Source organism: Heloderma suspectum, chromosome 2 (assembly GCF_057233095.1).
Source record: "Heloderma suspectum isolate Gila_16-S chromosome 2, 16-S_ref, whole genome shotgun sequence".
Classification (NCBI taxonomy): Eukaryota; Metazoa; Chordata; class Lepidosauria; order Squamata; family Helodermatidae; genus Heloderma; species Heloderma suspectum.
The window spans coordinates 397,999,930-398,027,599 of NC_139459.1; the positions used below are offsets into that span (position 1 = coordinate 397,999,930).

At 46.3% G+C, this 27,670-nt stretch overlaps 1 protein-coding gene across 1 annotated transcript; it reads right to left on the reverse strand.

Moving 5' to 3' along the window:
* Positions 1-972: 972 nt before the first annotated feature.
* On the reverse strand, positions 973-25,678 carry LOC146356592 (vomeronasal type-2 receptor 26-like). The gene is made up of 4 exons (XM_084830205.1): positions 25,530-25,678; positions 16,543-16,834; positions 2,432-2,558; positions 973-1,883 (listed from the first exon to the last, which is right to left on the reverse strand). The coding sequence occupies exons 1-4, from the start codon at positions 25,676-25,678 to the stop codon at positions 973-975; spliced, it is 1,479 nt and encodes a 492-aa protein (XP_084686331.1).
* Between the last annotated feature and the right edge of the window lie 1,992 nt (positions 25,679-27,670).

Below are 27,670 nucleotides of genomic sequence, written 5' to 3' on the forward strand. Positions count from 1 at the left end.
GATACCATGTTGGATGATATCGAAACTCACTGAGAATCCACAGGATTACTCTCCTCCTTTCTCTCTCCCAACAGAGATCATCACACCAGTCAGCGAAGGCTGCTTCAATGTCGCCACCTGTCTGGAACCCCAAATCAAATGAATTCAAGAAATCTCTCCCATCCAAGAAAGCCTATAGCTGGGATGCCACCACATGCTATAGCACTTTCTTGTCCAAGAAAGGAATATTTGCCACTGGCCTATAATTATTACAGTCTTCTGGATCGAGTGATGGTTACTACAGGAGTGGTTGCATCACTGCCTCCATTAAGGTGTCTGGGACCAGTTCCATTTCTAAGAGGAACCGTCACAGCATACCACTGAGGGTTCACCACATCATCTTCTGGGCCAAATTGTAAAAGGCCTGGAGCTGCTCAGAAAAGCTCTGCTGGATAATTCTGGGGGGATACAATGGAGGTGGAGAAAAATTGCTTCCTCGCCACCATCACCACCACAGGGTAAATGTGATAATGAGCTTCTACTTGTGTTTGAGTGTGTGTGTTCATGTGTGTGTGACATTTCTGTATGTGCATGCCCATGCTGGCACCCTGGCATACACCTCACACTGCACTTGGGAATGCATATAATGTGCACCCCTGATGTAGAACTTTAATAGCCATCTAGAGCAGTGGTGGGAAAACCTATGGCACTCCAGATGTTCTTGGACTAAAACTCCCAGAATCTTTGGACTAAAGTCTTTGGACTAAAACTCCCAGATGTTCTTTGGACTAAAACTCCCAGAATCCCTCATCACTGGCCACACTGACTGGGGCTGATGGGAAAGACAGTCTAGCATCCTCTGGGTGGCCACAGGCTCCCCATGCCTGATGTAAAAGCTTAGGCAACCCTGAATGACTTCTGAGCTCTGATTTTCTTGGTCTTACTGTTGTGGTGGTTATAAATTGTTGAATGTTTAAAATAATATTTTAAGTATCAGATACTGTCTTTAGTTTTTGTTGTTAGATGCTCCTTTGTGTTCAGATCAGACCTCAATACAATAAGGTAGCACTTGGGAATAAAGATGCAGCCCAACAACCCAGCACTGGAGGCCAAGATGGAGAAGACCTGGACGGCTACCATGTATTTCCCCTTGGTGCTCAGGTAGGTGGGCACAAAGGACACCCAAACACTGCAAAAGACCAGCATGCTGAAGGTGATCAGCTTGGCTTCATTGAAGGCCCCAGGCAGCTTCCTGGCTAGGAAAGCCACTGTGAAGCAGACGGCAGCCAGGAAGCCCATGTAGCCAAGGGCAACATAAAACATGGCAACAGAACCTTGGTTACATTGAAAGATTATATGTCTGGGCTGTGAGTGCATTTCATGGTCAGGGAATGGTGGAGCAAAACTCAGCCAAATGGTACAGATGATAACTTGGACACTGGAACAGGAAAGGACAATAGAGTTGGCCAAACTCTTTCCTAGCCATCTCCTCATCTTGTTCCCTGGCTTTGTGGCCAGAAAAGCCAGCACCACAGTGATTGTTTTGGCCAACAGAGAAGACACAGCAACTGAGAAGATGATGCTGAAAGCCATTTGTTGGAGGAGGCAGGTCACTTTCCTTGGCTGGCCAATGAAGAGGAAGGAGGATAAAAAGGAAAGCAGGAGGGAGAGGAGGAGAATGTAGGAGAGGTCCCTGTTGTTGGCTTTGACTATGGGAGTGTCTAGGTACTTAATGAAGATTCCTAATACACAGCTTGTGCTTAAAGACAAGAATAGGGCAAAGGAAACCAGAATGATCCCCAAATATTCTCCATAGGAGAGGAAGGTTATATCCTTGGGGATACATTGGGTTTGGTCCATGTTTGGATGCTGATCTTCTGGACATCTGGTGCAATGGTCTGCATCTGCAAAGAAGATATCTATTTTACATCTGTATTTGTCTATGTTGTACTAGAGTCCATAAAATATTTTTTTGGTGGCAGCTTATACCCCAGCTCTGTCATGTCCCATACTTCTGCAACCCAGCATCAAGAAAGATTAATCGTGGTGACTCATAGGTCACCACTTATCAGGGATCATTATCTGGGTTCCAGGGAGTTATGCTAAAGATCTTGTTTATCCCTAAGTACCACCAGGGTACTAGGGCTGTACTGGGCTGTTCCTCTGCAGCTGAAAGTCGGGTGTCCACACTGGGATGCGAGTATCCCAGTTATAGCTTCCTCTGTGGATATCCCTTTGGAATCAGCCCTTTGGTATCAATTATCCTCTCATCCTCTGCTTGCCTACTTACTGTACATTTCTAATTTCTTCTGAAATACTACATGAATTTTTTTTTTAATCTCCGCAAATGATCAGCGTTACTAAATGTCTAAAATGAACCCCATCAGAGAAAATGTCACAGTGAACCTTAGTCCTGTACCCAAGGGCTTCCATTCCCACTGGAACACCTTACCTTCCTCAGTGGAGATGGTCCCTTCTGCACACGGAGCACAGTCGTAGCAGCAAATTGATTCTCCTTCCATAATCACCTTCATGTATCCAGGAAAGCAGCTTCTGGTACACCTTGAAAAAGGCATTATCTACCCATAAAAATAAGGAGCATCGAAGAAAAAGTGTCAGTGGTGTGTTTGGAAGCTCTGGTACTGGGTCAGAGACTAAGAAAGGACCCAAAGATCCCTCTACTTCCAGGTGTGGTTGTACCACAAAATGGCTTTAACCCCAGATGCTCCATCTCCCAATTTCTGAACAATTTCAACAAGAAAATGACCCCACCCCCCAAATGATACTACTGAAATGAAATGAAGAATCTTGGAGGGGGTAACCTTGAGTGGATTTTTGCATGGGAGGATTGAGTATTCCATTAAGAACATAAGAAGATCCCTGATGGATCAGACCAGAGTCCATCTAGTCCAGCTTTCTGTTCACACAGTGGCCAACCAGCTGTCAACAGGAAACCCACAAGCAGGGCATGAGCGCAACAGCACCCTCCCGCCCATGTTCCCCAGCAACTGGTGTACAGTTCATCGACTTTACAAGAAGAAATCTGCTGGTTGGAAGTACACTTAATTTTGCCGTTTTCAAAGAAAATGCCTTTCTCATGATGCAGTTGCTTTCAACGTAAGAAGCAAGGGTTTCCTTATTTAACTTTGTGTTTGGTATTTTTAACAGCTTCCAGCTATAAAGTCAGCCTCCACTATGGCTCAGAACAGTTTCTGATGGTGTTTCAGCCTCTGTTTGGTTGACCTCTGGGTTTTAGTAGGTAAAACAAGGTGGATCCTATGAGCCTGGAGTCAGGTCTTCACAGCATTAAGAACAGGTCATAATATTGCTACAAATCATAGCCAGTTTTTACAACCTTCTTAAGAGCTTGCAGAGTATAAGCCACTGGACCTCACAAGAGAGGTAACATCACAAAGGCTGGAATAACAACAAAATGTCCTTTCTTCCTCAGTGGCTCAATAGGCCAGGAAGTAGCCATCACTATGACCCCTATCACTAAGGAGGAATAAGAACCATTGTCCTTTTCTCTAGCAAACAGAAAGGAAGTGAGAAGGCTGTCCTCACTCACCCTTTCACCACTGTCCCTTTTCACACCAGGCAAGGTTCCTATGTTTGGGACAAGATTAAGTGCCCAATATAACGGTGCATTTTATTACATGACCATGTTGAAACCTTGAGGGTTCCTTAATTTCTGTGGGACAGAAGCCAACCTTCCTTTCAGCCCCATGCTTGCTGTTGGCAAACAATGGAAAACAGACACCAGCTTGAAGATCCCCCACCCAGCATGAGAACTACAGAAAAGCCCTTCCTCTCTGGACACTCCATGCTGGAGCAATCATGCTTATCTAAGGTGGCCTTGCTAGAGCATGGCATATCTCTGGCTCCTTTGCATTGCCCTGGGGGGTGTTTCCACCAACGATTTACTCTGAGCCAGCTGCGTGTTGAGGTCGTCAGGAATACATGACGTTGTGGCCATTCAGTAGCCACCCCGGAGCTTATCAGGGAAAAAACGGATTTCCTGAGTCTGCTTAAAGTCCAATTCTTTTCCTTAAGTCAGGTTCTCCTCGGGATAGATGCTGCATGCCCCAACCCCCACAGTTTGTTTATTTATTTATTTATTTATTTATTAAATTTATTAATCACCCATCTGGCTGGTCACCCAGCCACTCTGGGCGATGTACAACACCCCATAAAACAATTTAAAACAATAAAATTCTACCATAAAATTTTTTAAAAAATACCCTAACCCACCCCAAATGCCTGCCTGAACAACCACGTTTTTAATGCACGACGGAAGCTCATTAAAGAGGGGGCATGGCGGAGTTTCCTAGGATGGGAGTTCCACAGAGTGGGGGCCACCACAGAAAAGGCCCTCTCCCCCGTCCCCACCAGTCTAGCTGTCCTGGCAGATGGGACAGAGAGAAGGCCATCCGAGGCTGATCTTATTAAGCGGCCTGTCTGGTGTTGCTGGAGGCGCTCCTTAAGATAGGCTGGGCCAAAACCGCATAGGGTTTTAAAGGTCAAAACCAACACCTTGAATTTGGCCCGGAAAACAACTGGTAACCAGTGCAACTCCTTCAGCACTGGAGTGATGTGATCTCGCCGGCGGCTGCCTTTAATCAGGCGAGCCGCCGCGTTCTGTACCAGCTGCAGCTTCCGAACCGTCTTCAAGGGTAAGCCCACGTAGAGCGCATTACAGTAGTCTAAACGAGAGGAGACCAGGGCATGTACTACCGATGAGAGCAGATGGTCGGGAAGGAAGGAAGGGGCACAGCCGCCGTATCAGATGGAGTTGATACAGCGCTGTCTGGCTCACAGCTGACACCTGAGCCTCCATGGATAGCTGGGAGTCCAAAATGACCCCCAGGCTGCGGACCTGGTCTTTCAAGGGTAGCTGTACCCCATTCAACACCAGGTCAACATCCCCCAGCCTCCTCTTGTCTCCCACCAAAAGTACCTCGGTCTTGTCAGGGTTCAGCTTCAGCTTAATCCTCCCCATCCAGCCACTCACCGTCTCCAGACATTTGGACAGGGATTCTACGGCCAACCTTGGTGAAGATTTGAAGGAGAGGTAGAGCTGCGTGTCATCCGCATATTGATGACACTGCACCCCAAACCTCCCGATGATAGCCCCCAGCGGCTTCACATAGATGTTAAATAGCATCGGGGAGAGGATGGAACCCTGTGGCACCCCACAAGTGAGTGGCCACGGGTCCGAAACCTCCTCTCCCAGTGCTACCCTCTGGTACCTGCCGGAGAGGAAGGACCGGAACCACTGCAATACAGTGTCTCCAATGCCCAACCCCTCCAGGCGGTCCAGGAGGATACCGTGGTCAACGGTATCAAAAGCCGCTGAGAGGTCGAGGAGAACAAGGAAGGAGCATTCACCCCTATGCAGAGCCCTCCTCATATCATCCACCAAGGCGACCAAGGCCGTTTCTGTCCCATGCCCAGGCCTGAAGCCCGATTGATTATCTAGACCCATTTCAGTTTCTTCCAAGTGTGCCTTCAACTGCACTGCCACCACCCGCTCAATCACCTTGCCCAAAAATGGCAGATTTGAGACTGGGTGAAAGTTGTTCAGAACTTGAGGATCCAAGGAGGGCTTCTTTAAGAGCGGTCTTATCACTGCCTCCTTGAGGGCTGATGGCATCACTCCCTCCTCAAGGGAGGCGTTCACCACTGCCTTGATCCCCTCACCCAGTCTCTCTCTGCAGCTCATAATGAGCCAAGAGGGGCAAGCATCAAGTAAGCAGGTGGTCGGCCTTACAGATGAAAGCACCTTGTCCACTTCATCAGGAGGAAGAAGCTGGAACCGATCCCACAAAACCGGTTTGCCACAGGCCGCCTCTTGCTCACTAACTGTATCCACAGCCTGCAGAGTAACACACCTAATCTGATCAATTTTATCTGCAAAGTGCCTTGCCAAAGCCACACAGGAGGCCTTAGAATGCTCCAGTGGTTCCGGAGCCACAGGACCGACCAGGCTCCGGACCACTTGGAACAGCCTCCTGGGACAGCACTCTGCAGACGCGATGGAGGCAGCATAATATTCCTTTTTTGCTGCCTTCACCGCCACGTGATAGGCTGAAGATACAGCTCTAGCCCGTGTCTGATCGTCTTTGGAGCGAGACTTCCACCACCAGCACTCTAGCCGTCTCACCTCCTGTTTCAGAGCTCGGAACCGCGGATTGAACCATGGTGCAGTCCGAGCCCTGTTCAGGGGGAGAGGGCATTTCGGAGCCACCCGATCTAATGCCCCAGTGATTGCGGCATTCCAGCCACCCACCAGGGTCTTGACCGAGTGGCCGTTGGCATGCCCCAGAGAATCCCCAAGCGCGTTCAGGAATCCATTTGGATCCATAAGACGCCTGGGGCGGACCATTTTAATGGGTCCTCCACCCCTGCGGAGGGGTTGTGGAACCGAGAAGTCCAACATCACCAGATAGTGATCTGACCATGACAAGGGGGTGGTGGATATACCCCCGACTTCCAGATCACTCCCTGCTTCTCCAGAAACAAACACAAGGTCTAGTGCATGACCGGCTACATGGGTGGGCCCAGTTAGAATATGGTGCAGCTCCCAGGAGACCATGGTCTCCATGAAGTCCCGAGGTGCTCCTGTGAGGATGGCCTCCGAATGTACGTTGAAGTCCCCCAACACCAGTAAGTTAGGGGACTGTACACGCACATCAGAGACCACCTCAAGCACCTCGGCCAGGGAGTCAGTCGTGCAGCGGGGTGGACGGTACACGAGCAGAATCCCCAGACTGCCCTTCGGGCCCAACCACCAGTACATGCACTCAGCAACCTTGGTCTCCCGGAAAGGGGGTCTGGTGAAGACCAAGGACTCTCGGTAGATAACAGCCACTCCCCCTCCCCGATCCCCAGCCCTCGGCTGCTGTGCATACGAAAATCCGGCTGGACACATGGCTGCAAGGGTTGGAGCAGCAGCCTCGGCCAGCCAGGTCTCTGTAATACATGCCAGTTCTGCACCCTCGTCCAGCATCATGTCATGGATGAGGGAGGTTTTCTGGGTAACAGACCTGGCATTGCAGAGCAGCAAACGAAGGCCAGAAGATGGGGTCACGCCTTCCCCAGCCATCCTTTGGCTCTGGACAGGCCGGGAGCAGGGGACAGATACTACACATCTCTCCCTTGTTCCCCTTAGCTGGCATGGCCTGCCCCTAGCGCTCCGCCAGCGCCTGCCACCCAGCCTCGGTATGTTCTGGCCCCCAACACTCCCCCCACTGCCTCCATCAGGTGGACACAGGCCCCCTCGCTCCCGCCTATCAGGCAGGCTACCCACCCCTAAAAACACAACAAAACCACCCCAACAAAACAAACAAACAAAACAATTAAAATCCCCTTAAAAATGCCAGGCAGGAGTCCACAGGGAAGGCCTGGTGATGGTGATGGTGGCGGCAGCGGCGGCAGCAGCAGCAGGCCCAGCAGCAGCAAGCACGCCTCTTCCCCGGTGGTGGTGGTGGTGGTGGTGGTGGTGGTGGCGGCTTCTCCTGCAGGCCCTGGCTCTCCCAGGCCACCCCAGCCAGCCAGCTTATGTAGCCCCTCCAGGGAGGGGCAGGTGGAGCAGCACAGCTGGCTCGGTACCTGGGGGCCTGGTCCTGCAGGGACTGGCGGTCCACCAGGCAGAAGTCCACAGGGAAGGCCTGGTGGTGGTGGCAGCGGCGGCGGCAGCAGGCCCAGCAGCAGCAAGCACGCCTCTTCCCCAGTGGTGGTGGTGGTGGCTTCTCCTGCAGGCCCTGGCTACCAGTTAGCTCGGGTATGCTAGCCCTGCCCAGGGGGGTGCCTTTCACCACGACCCCAGTCAAGGGGTGTTTCCTCCCATTGTGCTAAATGAAGCTTGCCCTCTGAATGCCCACAGAAATAACAGAGAAGCCCCTCAATTGACATGGCACATTTTGAAGGCCAGTTCCTTAAGCACGATCTCAAGGCTCCAGTTCATTGACTTAGAAAGTAACTACTTCACATCTTCCTTATAGAGATCCTGTGCATTAAAAAGGGGGTTGGTTTCCATCTCTTTCCCACAACAAACCCACTAGTGTCTCCTCAGAAGTAACTCCCATTGTGCTGAATGAGGCTTGCCTTTGAATGCCCACATCAGAACTTACAGAGATCCTGCTCAACTGAAAAGGCACATTTTAAAGCCCAATTCCTTAAGTGTGATTAAGTAAGTACTTAACAGCTTCATTATAGATATCCTGCAGGTTACAATGGGGGCTGATTTCTGTCTTTGTGTCTACTGCCCTCTTTCCCACAACAAACCCATTACTGTCTCCTCAGAAGTAACTCCTATTGTGGTCAGTGAGGTCCTGCAGGTTAAAATGGGGTCTGGTTTCCATTTTTGTGTCCCTCCCCTTTCCCAGCATAAGCATATGTGTGTCTACTTGGAAGTAACTCCCGTTGTGCTCAATGAGACTTGCTTCTGAAATGCAGGTGCATCTGGTCTTTCAGGGGAAAGGAGAAATGGGGGGGGAGCCCATCATATTGGTTGAGCAGCCCCTGCCAGTCAAATGATGTTCACTCCAGCCCCCACCCCACCAGGAAGTATGTTCTGTTTTTTTAATTAATTTTTGTGAACCGCCCAGAAAGCTCTGGCTATTGGGTGGTATAGAAATGAAATGAAATGAAATCAATGAATGAATGAATGAATGAATGAATAAGATATTCTGTGAAGCCATTTTTACTGGTGTGGAGAATCTGCTAGTGGAGTCCTGCTCACAGCAAAGCAGATTCCGAAGTCTGGTACTCCTCCATTAGCTTCTCCTTTTGTTGTCATGGAAACATGGCCTTGGTTGCTCACTCAGCAATCCAACCAACCTCTGCCCAATGCTCCTGGGAATCTGTTGCAGTTGGAGGGGCTGGAGCTTGGTGGGCAGAGCATATGATTTGTTCATATGTAGAAGGAGTTCCAATGCAAAGAAATAGAGGAAAACAATAGAATGGGAAAGACTAGAGATCTCTTCAAGAAAATTGGAGATCTCAAGGGAACGTTTTGTGCAAAGACGGGCATGATAAAGGACAAAGAAGGCAGGGACCTAACAGAAGCAGATTAGATTCAGAAGAGGTGGCAAGAATATACAAAACAACTATGCAGGAAAGATCTGAATGTCCCTGATAGCCATGATAGTGTGGTCACTGAACTTGAGCCGGACATGCTAGAGAGTGAAGTCAAGTGGGCCTTAGGAAGCATTAGTAACAACAAAGCTAGCAGAGATGACAGTATTCCAGCTGAGCTATTTAAAATCCTAAAAGATGATGCTGTTAAAGTGCTGCACTCAATATGCCAACAAATTAGGAACACTCAACAGTGGCCACAAGACTGGAAAAGGTCAGTTTACATTCCAATTCCAAAGAAGGGCAACGCCAAAGAGTGTTCAAACTACTGTACAATTGCGCTCATTTCACATGCCAGCAAGGTGATGCTCAAAATCCTACAAGCTAGGCTTCAGCAGTATGCGAACTGAGAACTACCGGAAGTACAAGCTGGGTTTCGAAGAGGCAGAGGAACTAGAGATCAAATCGCCAACATTCGCTGGATCATGGAGAAAGCAAGAGAATTCCAGAAAAACGTCTATTTCTGCTTTATTGACTACGCTAAAGCCTTTGATTGTGTGGATCACAACAAACTGTGGCAAATTCTGAAAGAGATGGGAGTACCAGACCACCTTACCTGTCTCCTGAGAAACCTGTACAAGGGTCAAGAAGCAACAATGAGAACCAGAGATGGAACAACCGATTGGTTCCAAATTGGGAAAGGAGTACGACAAGGCTGCATATTGTCGCCCTGCTTATTTAACTTATATGCAGAGTACATCATGAGAAATGCTGGGTTGGATGAATCACAGGTTGGAATTAAGATTGCCGGGAGAATTATCAACAACCTCAGATATGCAGATGATACCACCCTAATGGCAGAAAGCGAAGAGGATCTCAAGAGCCTCTTGCTGAGGGTGAAAGTGGAAAATGCAAAAGCTGGTTTGCAACTCAACATTACAAAAATGAAGATCATGGCATCTGGCCCCATCACTTTTTGGCATATAGAAGGGGAAGAAATGGAAGCAGTGACAGATTTTACTTTCTTGGGCTCCAAGATCACCGCAGAGGGTGACTGTAGCCATGAAATTAAAAGACGCTTGCTCCTTGGGAGGAAAGCTATGGCAAACCTAGACAGCATAGTAAGAAGCAGAGACATCACCTTGCTGACAAAGGTCCGTCTAATCAAAGCTATGGTTTTCCCAGTAGTAATGTATGGCTGTGAGAGCTGGACTATAACGAAGGCTGAGCGCCGAAGAATTGATGCTTTCAAACTGCGGTGCTGGAGAAGACTCTTACGAGTCCCCTGGACTGCAAGGAGGTCAAATCGGTCCATCCTAAAGGAAATTAACCCTGAGTGCTCATTGGAAGGACAGATACTGAAGCTGAAGCTCAAATATTTTGGCCACCTAGAAAACTCCCTGGAAAAGACCCTGATGCTGAGAAAGATTGAAGGCAAAAGGAGAAGGGGATGGCAGAGGATGAGATGGCTAGATAGCATCACCGATGCAATGAATATGAACCTGAGCACACTCCGGGAGAGAGCACAGGACAGGAAGGCCTGGCGTGCTATGGTCCATGGGGTCACGAAGAGTCGGACATGATTTAACGACTGAACAACAAGAAGGAGTTCCAGCAGCAGTGCTGAGAAAAGGTGCTTCATCTGAGCCTTCAGAGAGATGTGGCTAGTTGGCTTGACAAGCAGTTGCCTAGATGGATTACTTGGCAGACACAGCATAAGCCAACCTTCACCAACTTTGCATCCTCCAGATGTGCCAGACTACAGTTCCCATAATCCCCAGCCAACACAGCTAATCATGACCTGGTGGGAACATTTGGCATAAGGCGTGGGTACGATGCAACAAATTATTAGAGCTCAGAAGATGGTAAACGATAATAAAAGTAAAGTAATAATGAAACAAAAACGTATACTAAAAGAATAATGGTTTTCCTCACCTTCTTAAGCCTCATAGTGACATACGTGTTCACGTGGAAGGTATGGGCTGGGGATGCCTCTCTCTCTAGACTCCCAATTTTCACTTTAAATATTGAGTTATTGGGTTGTCTCACCCAGTACAACCAGATATTGAAGTTGGCTGTTAGTTCCCCGTCCCCATCCAGATATAGACTTTCCATAGCAGTATTGTAAAAACCAAAGTTTTTCAGAAATGGGTGAAGCTAGAATGACAGAGAAAAGCAGAGGATTATCTTAGCACTGTCCATCGTTGAGCTCTTAATGTCCCGTGGTTCAGGACGGGATCTTAATATTCCAGGGGCAGTCCTAGATCCATCACTGTCACTTGAGGACCAAGAGGCCATGGCGGCTTGGAGTGCCCTTTACCAACTTCTGCTGGCTCACCAGCTGTGGCCTCCCTTGGACAGAGACAGCTTGGCCACAGTGGTACAGGCACTAGCAACCTCAAGACTGGATTACTGCAATGTGCTCTATGTGGGGCTGCCCTTGAGGCTGGTCTGGAAGCTGGAGCTAGGGCAAAACACAGCGGCTCAGCTGTTGTCAGGCGCTGCCCCTTTTCATCATGCAACTCCTTTGCTGAGGAAGGTGCACTGGCTGCCTGTTCACTACTGGGCAGGTTTAAGGTCTTGGTACTGGTGTACAAAGCCCTAAATAACCTGGGACCAAGATACCTGAGAAAGCCCCTTCTCCCTTACCAACCTGCCCAGTCACTGAGGCCATCAGAGGGCATGCTCCTGGTGGCTCCACGTGGACCTATGGCCCGACTGGAATACACCCAGAGAACAGCCTTCAGTGTGGTGGCCCCCTTTCTTTGGAATTCCTTGCCCCTGTGGGTCAGGCAGGCGCCAACACTGTGTTGTTTTCAATGCCTCCTGAAAACATCTTTATTCCAAGAAGAGTTCCTTGACTGACCAGCCACAGTTTTTACTGATATTCTCTCTCTCTCTGGCATTTTATTCTTTTATTCTTTTATCTTTTATCGTTCACCACTCTGGAATGTGGAGTGGTATATAAATATTGTAAATAAATAAATAAATAAATTTTCATTCACGTGATTTTTTAAAAAAAATCTGAGGTGTATTCCAGAGTCCTTTCTGGCATGTTGGGGAAATAATCAGATAATTTAAGGATAAACAAAATGTTTTTCCCCACCCAATTCACCTCCCTATTGCAAGCAGTGATCGAGGAGGGGGAGTTCTGGCTGACTGGGGGGGGATGTCTACATTCACAAGATGTGGTGCAAGACCAGTGTTACATAATCATCTAGTGTCATTAGCACCTTCCGTTTTGAATCCCTTTCCTATCAACGAAGAGAAATAATGAGCTAATCCATCGCTAATCATCTGGAACCTCTCTCCCTCATCTGTGAAGACTCAGAGACAAGACAGGTTTTATTACTCTTGTTACAAGAGTCCAGCCTGAGTTCCACTTCCCTATATTTCAGTTCAGAATTAGCTTGGAGGCATCTGATGATAGAATGCCCTACAATAGCTCCGTCAGGCTTTAGAGAAAGGAACTTGGCAAAAGTCATTGGGAGAAGTTCTGGATGACAGCAGTGAGTTTTGTCCCCACCCTGACCCCCTTGCCCCCACAAAATCGGGGGGGGGGGTTCGGTCCAGGTTTTACCTTCTCTCCCCTCCCCAAATTTGAGACAACAGTTCTCCTCTGAGAACTTTCGGCTTAGCACCATTAGATAGATCAATATATTTCTGCACCCTGAAGAGAACTCTGGAAGTCAGGGTTGGTCTTTCCATTAAGGAGAGGGTGGCAAGTTGATGCTGTAACAATAGTAATAGTAACAGTAACAGTAACAGTAACAGTAATAGTAATATAAATTTATATGCCACTGAATATATTTAAAAATATCTCAAAGCAGTTCATAGGAAAACCTCAGTTACATTAAAATACATTATAATATACTTTAAAACACATAGTCATCGCTAAAACATTTATATAAAATAGTAATAAAAGCGTTAACATCAATTAAAACTAGCATTTATTTATTATTTATTTTATTTATTACATTTCCATGCTGACCAATAGTCCAAGATTGTTACTTCAGTTGCTATATTTGGGTACCATTGAAGAGTAGCACTGTGTAAACGCAGAATGGGGTGAGTGGGTTATATTTTACATCCAAGGCATCAAACCATATCAGGAAACTGAACATCGTCCTAGCTAGTGTGTCATGGTGGAACATGAACACTTGCTTAGAACCCCTTGATTGGGCAGGAATCCCATGTGGCTGAGACCATATACCTGAGACAGAACTCCGTGCTGACATCCAACCAGTGCCAACATATAACAGCCTCCCCCAATGTGGTGGCCTCGAAATGTTTTGGACTACAGCTCTCAACATTTCTAACCATTGGCCCTTATTTATTTATTTATTTCATTTCTATACCGCCCAATAGTCGAAGCTCTCTTCTTCCCTTCTGTCAGAGTCTGATGGGAGTTGAAGTCCAAAATATCTGGAGGCCACCAGGTTGGGGAAGTCACCATATAAACATCCCCAGACAACAGAGAGAGCGGGACATAGATAGTAGGGCATCACAGAAGAGCCAAGAAATCCCCACAGCAGTAGCCCAGTCAGGAGGCAGGAAGTGATCGAATTACCTCATGATACCCCCTGCCCTCATCTGAAGATACATGAGGCACTTAGGGGATGGACCACAGCAGAGACAAAGGAGCCTCCACAAGTGATGAGGAGAATCCCACCTCCCTTAGTGGGGGTAGGTCTCAGAGCTAGCAGATGGAGTGTGAAGCCTCTAGAGGTGGGACTTACACAAGGAGCCTCATCAACTGTGACTGTAGAATCTGCAAAATTCCACCAGACCACTAGGCTTGAAGTCTTCTCAGACTCTGATTCCAGAAATACTGATTCCATAATAGATCAATTCTGTGATATTTTTGTGGTGGAAAAGGGAATACCTGCCATGGCTGTAGCCTTTGAAGGTCCAGCCTTGATCTACCCTCCATCACCCTCTGCTTGGATTTGGAGGAGAATGCAGCATGTAAGGCATGTGCCACAGCCTGGACGCTGCTATAAACCATATAGTTGTCTTGAGAAAGACTTCGTTCAAGCAAATCCAAGGGAAATTTCTTTTTCTGTTCACATCTTGTCCTAGCTTTCACGGACAGTGTATGCTTTGAAGAGAAACAATGAATTGCTTTGTCCCAGTAATTAATGATGCCATCCAGATCAACACTGTCATCTGTTGGTCTATTGTTTCCCTGGATCAAGAAGGAAAAGAAAAAATGGTTGCGCTGGAAATATAACCTACTTTCAGACAATGTGGAGGTGATATCCCACAAAGCTGTTGTGATCCAGACTTTCCCTTCCGTGGTTTTCACCACCTTTTCAAACATTTCTTTGAGAATTAACATTCCACTATAGAAAGATCGAGTCTCTGTGTAGTAAACAAATACCCTGAGGTGTCTCCACATGAGAATCGATTCCATGATAACTGATACGACATACTTTGTCAGTTCTGGGATTCTTTGTGAGATGGCAACACAGATACCATGCTGGGTGAGCAAAGATGTCAGCATCTCCATGAACCTTTCTCCATTGTCATTGTCTGGAGCAATGAGACCAACCCATGCCCATCTAAAATGTAGGAGCAGTTTCACAATCCCCAGATACTGGTCTTCATCTTTTGGGACCAACCGGTAGAAAAAAGGGGACTGAGTTTTATCCTTATGGTCACGGGAGACAAAACTGTAACTGATCTGGTAAGGAAGAAAAAAAGGTTATTGGTTTTGTTTTCAGAGAAAATCTCAGAGATCTATTAACCTAAGGCTAGTAACAACTAGGAAAATGCCTGTGAAGAATGCCTTGAGAAGAGAAGGCTGAGGGGAGACAGGATAGCGCTCTTCAAGTACTTGAAAGGTTGTCACAGAGAGGAAGGCCAGGATCTCTCCTCGATCCTCCCAGAGTGCAGGACATGGAATCATGGGCTCAACTGACAGGAAGCCAGATTGCGGCTGAACATCAGGAAAAACGCCCTGACTGTTACAGCCATACGACAATGGAACCAATTACCCAGGGAGGCGGTGGGCTCTCCCACACTGGAGGCGTTCAAGACGAGGCTGGACAGCCACCTGTCAGGGATGCTCTGACTTGGATTCCTGCATTGAGCAGGGGGTTGGACTCAGTGGTCTTGTAGGCCCCTTCCAACGCTACTATTCTACGATTCTATGATTCTATGAATGGAGGAATTGGTCCATATATTGCAAGGATAGAAAGCAGGTTCTGTCCTCTCTGCTACAACACCTTGTGAAGTGCTCTCAGAATGTAGGTAACCCTGCACTACCTGATTAACACAACATATTTAGATTCCTCCTCAGCAAAATGTCATCTCAAAATAAGATTAAATTCTAATCCCTAGAGATACACATAGAGTTTTATATTTACCTGGAATTACTCTCTCAGACCACTGTTTTCTTTATTCCTTTTACTGTTAAAATACGAGCAGAACAATACTAAACATAAAGCTTACACATGGATAGACTCAAATACATGATCATTTTAAAATCATCTTAAATCAAGACTTTTAACAATAGCCCGTACCAATCTTACCAGTCTTCTCCTATAGGCAATTAAGAGATACCTAGCTACTCCATAACTGAGATCCCATATTGGGTGTTCTGAACTCCTTTATATACTTTTTGCATACACTTAAATATATATAGATTATTTTTCCTTCATTTATTTATGTCCCATGAAGATATATTCCTTGGGATACATTTCTATTTTTAAATCAAGTAGATCTAAAAAGAAATATTACTAGAATCCAACCCACTTAACAAGATTGATTATTATGATAACAAACAACATACTAGAATCCATGTTGCAAGCATGTTTGTGACAAAAGAGTTTGTTGTTGTTGTTGTTCAGTCATTAAGTCGTGTCCGACTCTTCATGACCCCATGGACCACAGCACGCCAGGCCTTCCTGTCCTCCCCTCTGTGTTTTCCCTGTGTCTCTCAAAACAGATCTCTTGTATTTACTATCAGAGTGATTCCCCCTTGTTACCTTATCTGATTGCATTCCTGATTTTATGATCAATGTAATTTTTTTATTGCTGCTGTTAATGTTTCTGTGAGTGCTGGGTTGCTGTGATTTTGAGACATGATAGGTGGCTATCTTTTGCTTACATACTGATGCCATACATGGCATCAGTATGTAAGCAAAAGATAGCCACCTATCATGTCTCAAAATCACAGCAACCCAACACTTTCAGAAACATTAAAGTGGCATTAAACTGGCATCATCTGATCTGAATTCCTTTCTTATCAGTACAGTGCTAATCATCAGTCACTTGGCACCTCTGTCTCACATCTGGACAAGCTGAGAGATGAGATTTATTACTCTTGCTGTAACAAACCCAGCTGTTCGAATCCCGTTATATTGTAATCTAGAATTAGCTCGTGGGCATCTGATTGCTGAATTTCCTAACTGTGTAACTGGGGAAAGATGGTGCAAATATGGAACTTTTGCCCCATTTGCCACACACCCCATTTCCTACCTGTGGGATTTTGTAGATGCCCAACATGGTTGAAATGTGGGTGGAGATTTCAGAGTCAGTGCCTTCTACAACAGCCAACAGGTCATTCTGTCTTCCGCAGCTGTAGTTTGGAATATTATTTTGCCCAGGAGAAAGCAGATCTAACATTATGTCATATGTGATCCTGACATTGTAGTAGTTCTCATAGATGTTGTAGCCCAGGGTGATGTTGGGTAAGAGGCTGGGATTCTGGTTCATCTCATGAATGGCAAACCAGAAGGCCAAGTTGTGGAAGAAATATTTGCCTTGTTGTCTGCAGCAAAACAGGTGTGTCAGATTTCCATCCTCTATTTAATAAAACATGTAAAAAAATCCTTATTGAGTAACTTGAAGGGCATATGCAGGCAATATAATCCTCTCAAAGGTATTCTTAGAACGGTACTCATTGTAGGTCAGATCCAGATCTAGGAGCACAGTATCGAGCCCCACATAAGTGTTGGTATGTGTTGGGGTGTTCGGGTGTGTCACAGCTACAAATCAAATAACTGTTTGCCTCTTCCAAACAAAAGAAAGGCAGTTGTGTACACTCCACTGCCAGAGAGGTGCATAACCTTCAAAGGACTCAATCAAACCAAAACAGTTGTTTGAACAGTGCATGAAACAGCGCAGACAAGGAAGCGGGGAAGGCTCTGCTGCTGTTTGGTGCTTTTAAGGTCAGGGTGGGATATATCACTGTCAGGGCCGGCCCTACCATTGGGCAGGGTGAAGCAGTCACCTCAGGTGGCGAATGCTGGGAGGTGGCAGCAAGGTGTTGGAGGAGAGAGCCGTGTGCCTCACAGCCTGACTTATAATCCTTAAGCTAGCCTGCTGCCTTCTGGTTCGCAGGAGGCTGCTGTTCCATCACTGATGTTGAAGAAACAGTCCAGTCAGCTTTTGTGCATGCAATGGGAGGGGGTGCCATCTCATTCTTCGCCTCAGGCAGCAAAATGTGTTGTGGGACAGTCCTGATGAATGTCCTATGCTGAAATGGAGCTCTGTTGTAGCGGAGCCAGAAAGCACAGGGTCAAACCATCAGGACTTTTCAATTACTATGGATGCCAACCCTTTAGGCTTTCGTGTTCCCTCTGCGTGTAGTTGCAATCCTCACGGTAACTCTCACCGCGCGTGTGTGTTTTCCCAGCAACAATATATTGTTGTGAGTTATCCTGTTTGAAATGCAAAGGGCTTCTTCACACAGAGCTTTTATCCTGCGATTGAGATGGCTCCTTCACGGACGTTTGCGGGCTCTTTACGTGATGCCGTGATCATTCAAGGCGTCTCCTGCACTAAATGCCCTTTGTTCCATTTTAAAATAGATCGCAGATACTGAGGTATCAAATTACCCCGTTGTGTTCTGCTTCAGTTTCCTCCGTGAAAAGAGTAAAAGTGGCAAGAAGAGGAGCGAAGGAGGGGGAAAAGGGAGGGGGGAAAGGAAGCACTTGAAAAAGGGAATCATGGTGATCCTGCATTTAAAAAGGAAGCAGAACACCCCGTTTTAAATGCAGGATTTTAGGCTGGTGTAGAGATGCCCTGCCCCTTCATGGATCACTGCCTTGTTGTGGCGAAGGGGCTTGCGTAACTCAGTGAAGCCATAAGCTGTGCCGTGCAGGGCCACCCAAGACGGACAGGTCATGGCGGAGAGTTCTGACAAAATGTGGTCCACTGGAGAAGGAAATGGCAACCCACTCCAGTATTCTTGCCAAGAAAACCCCATGGAACGTATCACAAGGCTAAAAGAGATGACGCCGGAAGATGAGCCCCTCAGGTCGGAAGGTGTCCAATATACTACTGGGAAAGAGCAGAGGGAATTTCCAAGTAGCGCCAGAAAGAGTGAAGCGGCTGGGCCCAAGCCGAAAGGACACTCAGCGGTGGATGTGTCTGATGGTGAAAAGAAAATCCGATGCTGTAAAGAACAATATTGTTTAGGAACCTGGAATGTCAGATCAATGAATCAAGGTAAGCTGGAGGTGGTCAAACATGAGATGGCAAGACTGAACATCGACATCTTGGAATCAGCGAACTAAAATGGACAAGCATGGGCGAATTTAATTCAGGTGACCATCATATATACTACTTTGGGCAAGAATCCCTTAGAAGAAATGGAGTAGCACTCATAGTCAACAAAAGGGTGGGAAAAGCAGTACTGGGGTACAAGCTCAAAAACGATAGAATGATCTCAGTACGAATCCAAGGCAAACCATTCAACATCACAGTAATTCAAGTCTATGCCCCAACCACTGAGGCCGAAGAAGCTGAGGTTGATCGGTTCTATGAAGACCTACAACACCTTCTAGAACTAACACCAAAAAAAGATGTCCTCTTCATCATAGGGGATTGGAATGCTAAAGTAGGAAGTCAAGAAATCACTGGGATAACAGGCAGGCATGGCCTTGGTGTACAAAATGAAGCAGTACAAAAGCTAATAGAGTTTTGCCAAGAGAACACGCTGATCACAGAAAACACTCTTTTCCAACAGCACAAGAGACGACTCTACACATGGACATCACCAGATGGTCAATATCGAAATCAGATTGATGATGTCTTTTGCAGCCAAAGATGGAGAAGCTCCATACAGTCAGTCAAAACAAGACCTGGAGCTGACTGTGGCTCAGATCATGAGCTTCTTGTTGCAAAATTTCAGCTTAAATTGAAGAACGTAGGGAAAACCACTAAACCATTCAGGTATGACCTAAATCATATCCCTTATGAATATACAGTAGAGGTGAGGAATAGATTTCAGGGATTAGACCTGATAGACAGAGTGCCTGAGGAACTATGGACGGAGGTCCATAACATTGTTCAGGAGGCAGCAACACAATCCATCCCAAAGAAAAAGAAATGCAAGAAAGCCAAGTGGCTGTCTGATGAGGCTTTACAAGTAGCTGAGGATAGAAGGGAAGCGAAAAGCAAAGGAGAAAGGGGAAGATATATCCAACTGAATGCAGAGTTCCAGAGAATAGCAAGGAGAGACAAGAAGGCCTTCTTAAATAAACAATGCAAAGAAATCGAGGAAAACAACAGAATGGGGAAGACTAGAGATCTCTTCAAGAAAATTGGAGATCTCAAGGGAACGTTTTGTGCAAAGACGGGCATGGTAAAGGACAAAGAAGGCAGGGACCTAACAGAAGCGGATGAGATTCAGAAGACGTGGCAAGAATACACAGAAGAACTATACAGGAAAGATCTGAATGGCCCTGATAGCCATGATAGTGCAGTCACTGAACTTGAGCCAGACATCCTAGAGAGTGAAGTCAAGTGGTTCCTTAGGAAGCATTACTAACAACAAAGCTAGCAGAGATGACAGTCTTCCAGCTGAGCTATTTAAAATCCTAAAAGATGATGCTGTTAAAGTGCTGCACTCAATATGCCAACAAATTTGGAACAGTCAACAGTGGCCGCAAGACTGGAAAAGGTCAGTTTACATTCCAATCCCAAAGAAGGGCAACGCCAAAGAGTATTCAAACTACCGTACAATTGCGCTCATTTCACATGCCAGCAAGGTGATGCTCAAAATCCTACAAGCTAGGCTTCAGCAGTATGCGAACCGAGAACTACTGGAAGTACAAGCTGTGTTTCGAAGAGGCAGAGGAACTAGAGATCAAATTGCCAACATTCGCTGGATCATGGAGAAAGCAAAAGAATTCCAGAAAAACGTCTCTTTCTGCTTCATTGACTACGCTAAAGCCTTTGATTGTGTGGATCACAACAAACTGTGGCAAATTCTTAAAGTGATGGGAGTACGAGATCACCTTACCTGTCTCCTGAGAAACCTGTACAAGGGTCAAAAAGCAACAGTAAGAACCAGACATGGAACAACCAAGTGGTTCAAAATTGGGAAAGGAGCACGACAAGGCTGCATATTGTCACCCTGCTTATTTAATTTATATGCAGAGTACATCATGAGAAACTCCGGGTTGGATGAATCACAGGTCGGATTTAAGATTGCCGGGACAATTATCAACAACCTCCGATATGCAGATGATACCACCCTAATGGCAGAAAGCGAAGAGGATCTAAAGAGCCTCTTGTTGAGGGTGAAAAAGGAGAGTGCAAAAGCTGGTTTGAAACTCAACATTAAAAAAACTAAGATCATGGCATCTGGCCCCATCACTTCCTGGCATATAGAAGGGGAAGAAATGGAAGCTGTGACAGATTTTATTTACTTGGGCTCCAAGATCACCGCAGATGGTGACTGTAGCCATGAAATTAAAAGATGCTTGCTCCTTGGGAGGAAAGCTATGGCAAACCTAGACAGCATAGTAAGAAGCAGAGACATCACCTTGCCGACAAAAGTCCATCTAATCAAAGCTATGGTTTTCCCAGTAGTAATGTATGGCTGTGAGAGCTGGACTGTAAGGAAGGCTGAGCACCGAAGAATTGATACTTTCGAACTGTGGTGCTGGAGAAGACTCTTACGAGTCCCCTGGACTGCAAAGAGGTCCAATCAGTCCATCCTGAAGGAAATCAACCCTGAGTGCTCATTGGAAGGACAGATAATGAAGCTGAAGCTCCAATATTTTGGCCACCTAATGCGAAGAGAAAACTCTCTGGAAAAGACCCTGATGCTGGGAAAGACTGAAGGCAAAAGGAGAAGGAGATGGCAGAGGATGAGATGGCTAGATAGCATCACCGATGCAATGAATATGAACTTGAGCACGCTCCGGGAGAGAGCGCAGGACAGGAAGGCCTGGCGTGCTATGGTCCATGGGGTCACGAAGAGTCGGACACGACTGAACGACTGAACAAAAACAAAGAAATGCCCTGACTCCCTTTACATGCGCTTCCTTCTCCCCGTGTCCTTCCACCCTCCTTCTCCCCATATCTGAGTCTTCCATTAACTTTCAAGCTCCGCTGCTTGCCGCTTTTACTCTTTTCATGGAGGAAACTGAAGCGGAACACAATGGGGTAATTTGATAGCTCAGTATCTGCAATCTATTTAAAAATGGAACAAAGGGCATTTAGTGTGGGAGGGTCATGGCAGGGTCATGGCGTCATGTAAAGAGCCCCCAAACTTCCGTGAAGGAGCCATCTCAATCGCAGGATAAAAGCTCCGCGTGATGAAGCCCTCAGTGGTGATCCTGCATTTAAAATGGAAGCAGAACGCCCCATTTTAAATGCAGGATTTTAGGCTGGTGTAGAAATGCCTGAGGTATTTTTGGGTGGCTTGGTTTTGAATTAGCTGCTTGTGGGCATGAAAGCTACTAGAAATCGCTTGTTGACCTTGTGATAAAATCTTCCCCTTGTGCTGGGCAATGAAACTCTTAGAGTCAGAGTAAAAACCCTGTGGTTTCTGGCTCCACTACAACAGAGCTCCAAGAATGCAGTTTGGGGATATATTCTGCTTTCTTTTCCTTTCTCGTGCAAACTTTCTCCCACAAACAGGAGTCTCTTATGCACTCTTTGTATCGATGTGCCCCCTTTCATGCCCTTTAAGGTTGGGCAGACTGAATGAAGCAGTTATTCTGTGTATCTTCCCTGCTACTGTGTGTGAATCTGAGAGTTTCTGTGTGCATTTGTGTGTTTCCAGGGTACAGAGTATTTTGTATCAAACAAAATCAGATGTTTTTGTTCTATCAGACTTCTCTTTTATGGATTTTGCTGTATGCCATATTCATTCACTGAACCAGCAAGAGCCAGTCAGAGCAGAAAATATTGGAGCTAGAAAGACATATAGTCTGAGTCTGACCTGGTTCCTACAGCTCTGTTACATATCTGCCACTGAAACACATTCAGCAGAATTTCCTATCATATGTGGGGGGATGTGTTTAACCAAGAAAGAAAACACCTTAGCTTATATCTGGGTAGACTAATGTTATGGGGGGTGGGGGGATAGCTGATTTTCCTTTATTGTTATTGCTGGGAAGACTTTTAAGAAATTGATACCTTACCTCAGTCAAGGCAATATAATATTTCTTCCTTTGAAATGAAAATGCCAAATGTTTAGTGATTAAAAATTTAAAATTGCAAATGAGTAAAAAAGATGCAATTGTATTAAAGGGAAGACACACAGAGACACAAGCAGGTTCACAATGAATTCTGCATAACTGGCATAAAAACAATTGTTACTATGACCTGGATGGTATCCAAAGAGAAAATCCTGAGTGACTATCACTTGGGCTAAAGAGTTACTTGAGTAATGAACAGATATGAGACTGCATTATTTCTGGACAATAGTGTACTTAAATTATTCACTTATCAATTAATGAGCAAAACTTATTGTGTAAGGTATACACATCAGAAAGCTTGATATACAGATGTCTGGGGCAGGGGAACAGACATTGGTTTAATTGGCAAATTTTGTGTAAGGAGTTATCTTCTCAAATGTATGATTCAGAATTGATCTTACCTTGCCTGAAAAGTGCATGCATAAGCCTTCTGGGGGTGGGTGGGGGGTATGCTTTAATTTTTTTAGGAATGTTTAGTAACAGTGGGATAATTAAGACAGTGAGCCCTAAGTTGTGGGAGAGCAGATAATATTAGCTATCATATACACAAAACAGATGAAAAGGTGTAATTATGAAAATGAATAAAATAATGAAAAATGGATCCCTTACTGATTATTGTGAGTACAAAACCGAAACTGAATCAGCCCTAAAATAATTATCCGTGTATGCTTTGCTTCAAGTATATTAATCAGTTATAGATAGTTAACGGGCAGCCAAGGTCTTCTTTAGTACTGAAATTATTGTTTAAAAACACTCAACAAATTTGTGCCAGTAGCATGAAATCTGTCACTACGTGATTACTTACACCATAATATAAATAAGAGGAGGGTGGGAGAAGGAGTTTGGTATGACTACAGCGGTTAGTTTAGGTAAGATCCCACTAATGAAGAGTTCTCCTGATCTGTAAAAATTGGAGGGATCATATTGATCTTCCGTTAAGTTCAATGGACATTTTGCCTTCAGCAGCCCCTGGGCTGCACGGGGCAGCAGCAGAAATAGCAGCATTAGCAGCAGAATCGCATTGGGCATGCTTGCCAAAATCACCTCCCTTGTGGCTGCTCCCTTGGAAGAAGCCAAAACCCTCTCACAGGACAAGGCTGAAGTCCGTGAGTTTGCTAATACAGACGGAATCCAGCCAGGGCTTCTGATGCAAAGGGGATGATACTAAACCTCAATCCAGCAGCATCCCTGCCTGCCCAAGCTCCCAGTGGTACACAGAGTATTTATATTGCACCACTTTCATGCCTGGTGCAAGAAATGGCCTCATGCCGCACCAGAATCCGATGTTTATGTTGTTGGTCTCAAAAAGCAGTCTGGGGCAAATCCCTGGAGTTTTGGCAAGAGGGTGACTAAATCACGGTGAATTTTATAATTATAAAGGGAAGAATGACTCCGCCACCTCCCGAACTCTCTGTGCATCTTCACACGCAGGTGTGCGGCTGGAGGAAAACATGTTTGCAAGAACTTGCCAATGAGCCAGATACTCAGTCTCTACCTAATGAGAGGAGCAGATCAGGGGGTGGGGTGGGGAACTCCCCACAAACTCGCCAGCCTTGGGCAAAATTTTTTTGAAGGGTGGGATACACATTTTAAATAATAATTATTTATTTAGTTATATCCCACCTTTCTTTCATTATTTATTTATTTACAATATTTCTATGCCGCTCCACATCAGAAGATTTCAGAGCGGTGAACAACAAGGGAAAAGAATAAAGCAGCAGGTTGAAAGAGTTAAAACGTGTTTTTTTTTTTAAGACATGGAACTCAAGGTGGCCACATGCAGTTGCCAGGTGGCCTCCTCCTCCAAGCACTGGCCAGACCTGAACCTGCTTGGCTTTAGCAAGCTGGCCGCCTCATGTGTCGTCAAACTATGCCCTGGGACCGTAGGTAAAGGATAAAAAGGTGAAGACCTTTTTATTTTCCCCGGGCTTTTTAGCATTTTAGCTTCCTAGACATTTAGCTTTGCTGTTTTATATCTGTATTTTAAATCTCTCCATTGCAGCTAGGTTTTATTCTGGTTGTATTGCTCTATTTAGGGCTGTGCAGGGACCCCCCGATCTGACTTGGAAGCTGACTTGTGGCTTCTGTGCCGGGGCTGATTTGGCTCAGGCTGATTCGGGCGCCCTCCGACCCAACTCGGCCCAAACCCGAAGCGGGATTTGGATGGCGAACCACACTTTGCCCCCCCGACAGGCCCACCCCCCCAGCTCCTTACGTGGGCCTCCTTCTCCTCCTCCGCCACACCCGTCTCCTTCTCCGCCGCCGCTGCGTTCTCCTCACTGCCACTGCCGCTGCCGCTGCCTTCTCCGCCGCCATCTCCTGAGGCCTGGACGCATGGCGACTCGTCTTCTTGCAGGGATTCGCCATTTCCCGGAGGCCTCAGGAACTGGGAATGGAGCTGGCGGAAAAGGCAGCAGTGGCAGCAGCGAGGAGAATGCAGCGGCGGCAGCGCGGAAGTGGAGAAGGCGATGGCTGTGTTGGAGGAGGAGGAGGGGGCAGCCCAGGTAAGGAGCTGGGGGTTTGCGTGGGGGCGTCAGGGGGGGAAGTGTGTGTGTGTGCGGCGGGGATGGGGGCAACAGTGACATTTTGCCTCAGAAAAAGACCCGGGGAAAAGCCTGCCATTGGAAAAGTCCAAGTTTATCCCTGACACGAGTACCCTTTTCCATCAGTGCGGTCCTTTGTTTAGCACACCCGCACACACACTCATTCAGACATGCAGGGCCGGCCCAGGACATCTGGCTGCCGGAGGTTCTATGGTACACTCTCCCATTCCACCCAAGAACACCAACTGGAGCAGCAGTTTAATCTTTCTTGCAGGTGGCAGGCTAGCTGAGTGTCTGCATGGCCCACTGCTCTCTCCTCCAACATCCTCCTCTGCCACCTCTCACCAACTGCCACCTGAGGAGGATGCTTCACTCTGCCTGATGGAAGGGCCGGCCCTGCAGACATGCACACACATACTCAAATGTATGGGGGATGCTGCCGCAGGGAGTCATTGTGGGACGGGGGAGACTAAAGCCCCACCTGCTGACCCCTCCCAGCGACCCCATCAGGAATTTCTGCACATAAGTAGCTATGCTGGCTGCTGGAGGGTCACACTGGGGGTGGGGTTTCTTCCTCACCCTCTTTTCTTTCAGAGCCCTCTTCCTGGCTTTGCCATCTCCCCTCCCCATATTTTATGCTTTCTCAAAAGGCCCATCTGGGCCCCACCCCAAAGCATCACCTAGACAGACTACCCAGGTCAGGGAATAAGGGGGGAAATGGATCAGTAATTAACCCAGCTAAATTCTTGTGTGTATGTGTGTGTGTGTGTGTGGGGAGATATTTAGGGGCAGATTCTGACATCCTTGAAATGGGGCAACTCACCCCTGGGTGGTTTTTGACAATGGCCAAGTGTTTTAGGGGCCAAGGATTACTCAACAGGGTACATTTGGGGGACAGAGATGGAGAAATCCTGATTAGTGGATCCGGAGTGAGAGTTTCAGTGTAAACACCTTCTTCTTCATGCATGGATTTTTTTTCTCTCTCTCTCTCTTGCACAGCAAGGGTGAAAGGGCTTCGCCCTTCGTACATCCTGATGAGATGCAAGGCAAGGCTTTAAGAAAGAAAAGACTACGAGTGGGGATGCTTTTGATTTTTTTTTTTTTTGATGGTGGGGAATGCAAGCCAGGGGAGTGGGCTGCAAGTGCCCTGGTGGGGGGAGGGGGGAAATATTCAGGGGGACTGTTTGGTAGGGTGAGGGAGGAAGCTGTGTATACTGCTTTTAGCTCATTGGAGGAAAGACGGGGCATGAAACTATTAAATAAACAAAGCAGCGTATATGTAAAATGATAATATTTTGTCACAATAACCATCAAAGTCACCTCTATCCAGTTGCTTGTCGACATTCTGAAAAAACTCTAAACACACACACACACACACACACACACACACACTCGCAATCAAGGTGCCTGGTACTCACTTTCACTGAAGTTACTTGAGCACCTGAAACAGAAAATCCCCAGAACTCTGACTCCCTGACAGTAACAGTATAGAAGAACAAGTCTTTCCGAAGAAAAATCAGCTTGGCTTCTGCAAAAGTAAGTCCTGACTTCTTCATAATGATTTGGTGTCATCAACAACCACTTCACTGCTCACTCCTAATTCCAGATCATTTACGAACAAGTTGAAAAGCACGGGTCCCAATGCAGATCCCTGTGGAACCCCACTGTTTACATCCCTTCATTTGGAAATTTTTACGATTTCTTCCTTCTCTCTGCTTTCTGTTCTTTAACCAGTTACTGATCCATAAAAGGACCTTTCCTCTTATTCCATGACTGCTGAGTTTGTTCAGGAGTCGTTAGGAAGGGACTTTGTCAAAAGCCTTTTGGAAGTCCAAGTAAACCATATCTACCAGATCAGCCCTGTCTCCATGTCTACTGACACTCTCAAAAAACTCTAAAAAGTTAGTGAGACAGGACTTACCTTTGTGGAAGCCATGTTGATTCTTTTTGAGCAGGGCTTGTCCTTCTATATGCTTACTGTTTTATCTTTAATAATGCTTTCAACCACCCTAAATAATTTGGTGTCATCAGCAAACGTGGCCACCTCGCTACTCACTCCTAATTTCTGATCACCTATGAACAAGCTGAAAGCCATTGGTTCCAATACAGATCTTTCTGGGACCCCACTATTTACTTCCCTCCATTGGGAGAATTTACCATTTATTCCTACTCCCTGCTTTCTGTCCTTTAACTAGATCCCTATCCATAAGAGGACCTCTCCTCTTATTCCATGGCTGCTAAGTTTGCTCAGGAGTCTCTGATGTGGGACTTTATCAAAGGCCTTTAGAAGTTCCTGCTAAAAAAAAACACATGTTCCTGATCTCCACACAGCCAAGATGTACTTTTCCTTGGTGCCTCTTAAAAATTCTATGAAATGGGTGTATTATTTTCAAAAGTTGCTTTGATTTTCTCAATACTGGCAAAATCATCAGTCACAATGGTGCTAGGAAATTCAGCTACAAGACCACTCCACAAGTCATTAGCAGTGGTATCACTCTCAGCCCTGCTACATCAGAGGAGACCCCCACCTCCTACTGTTTAACCCACTTTGCTAGCTAATGATGTAAGCAACAAACAGGCATATGTCAACTCACAGGAGAATTCCTCCAGCAATATAGTAAG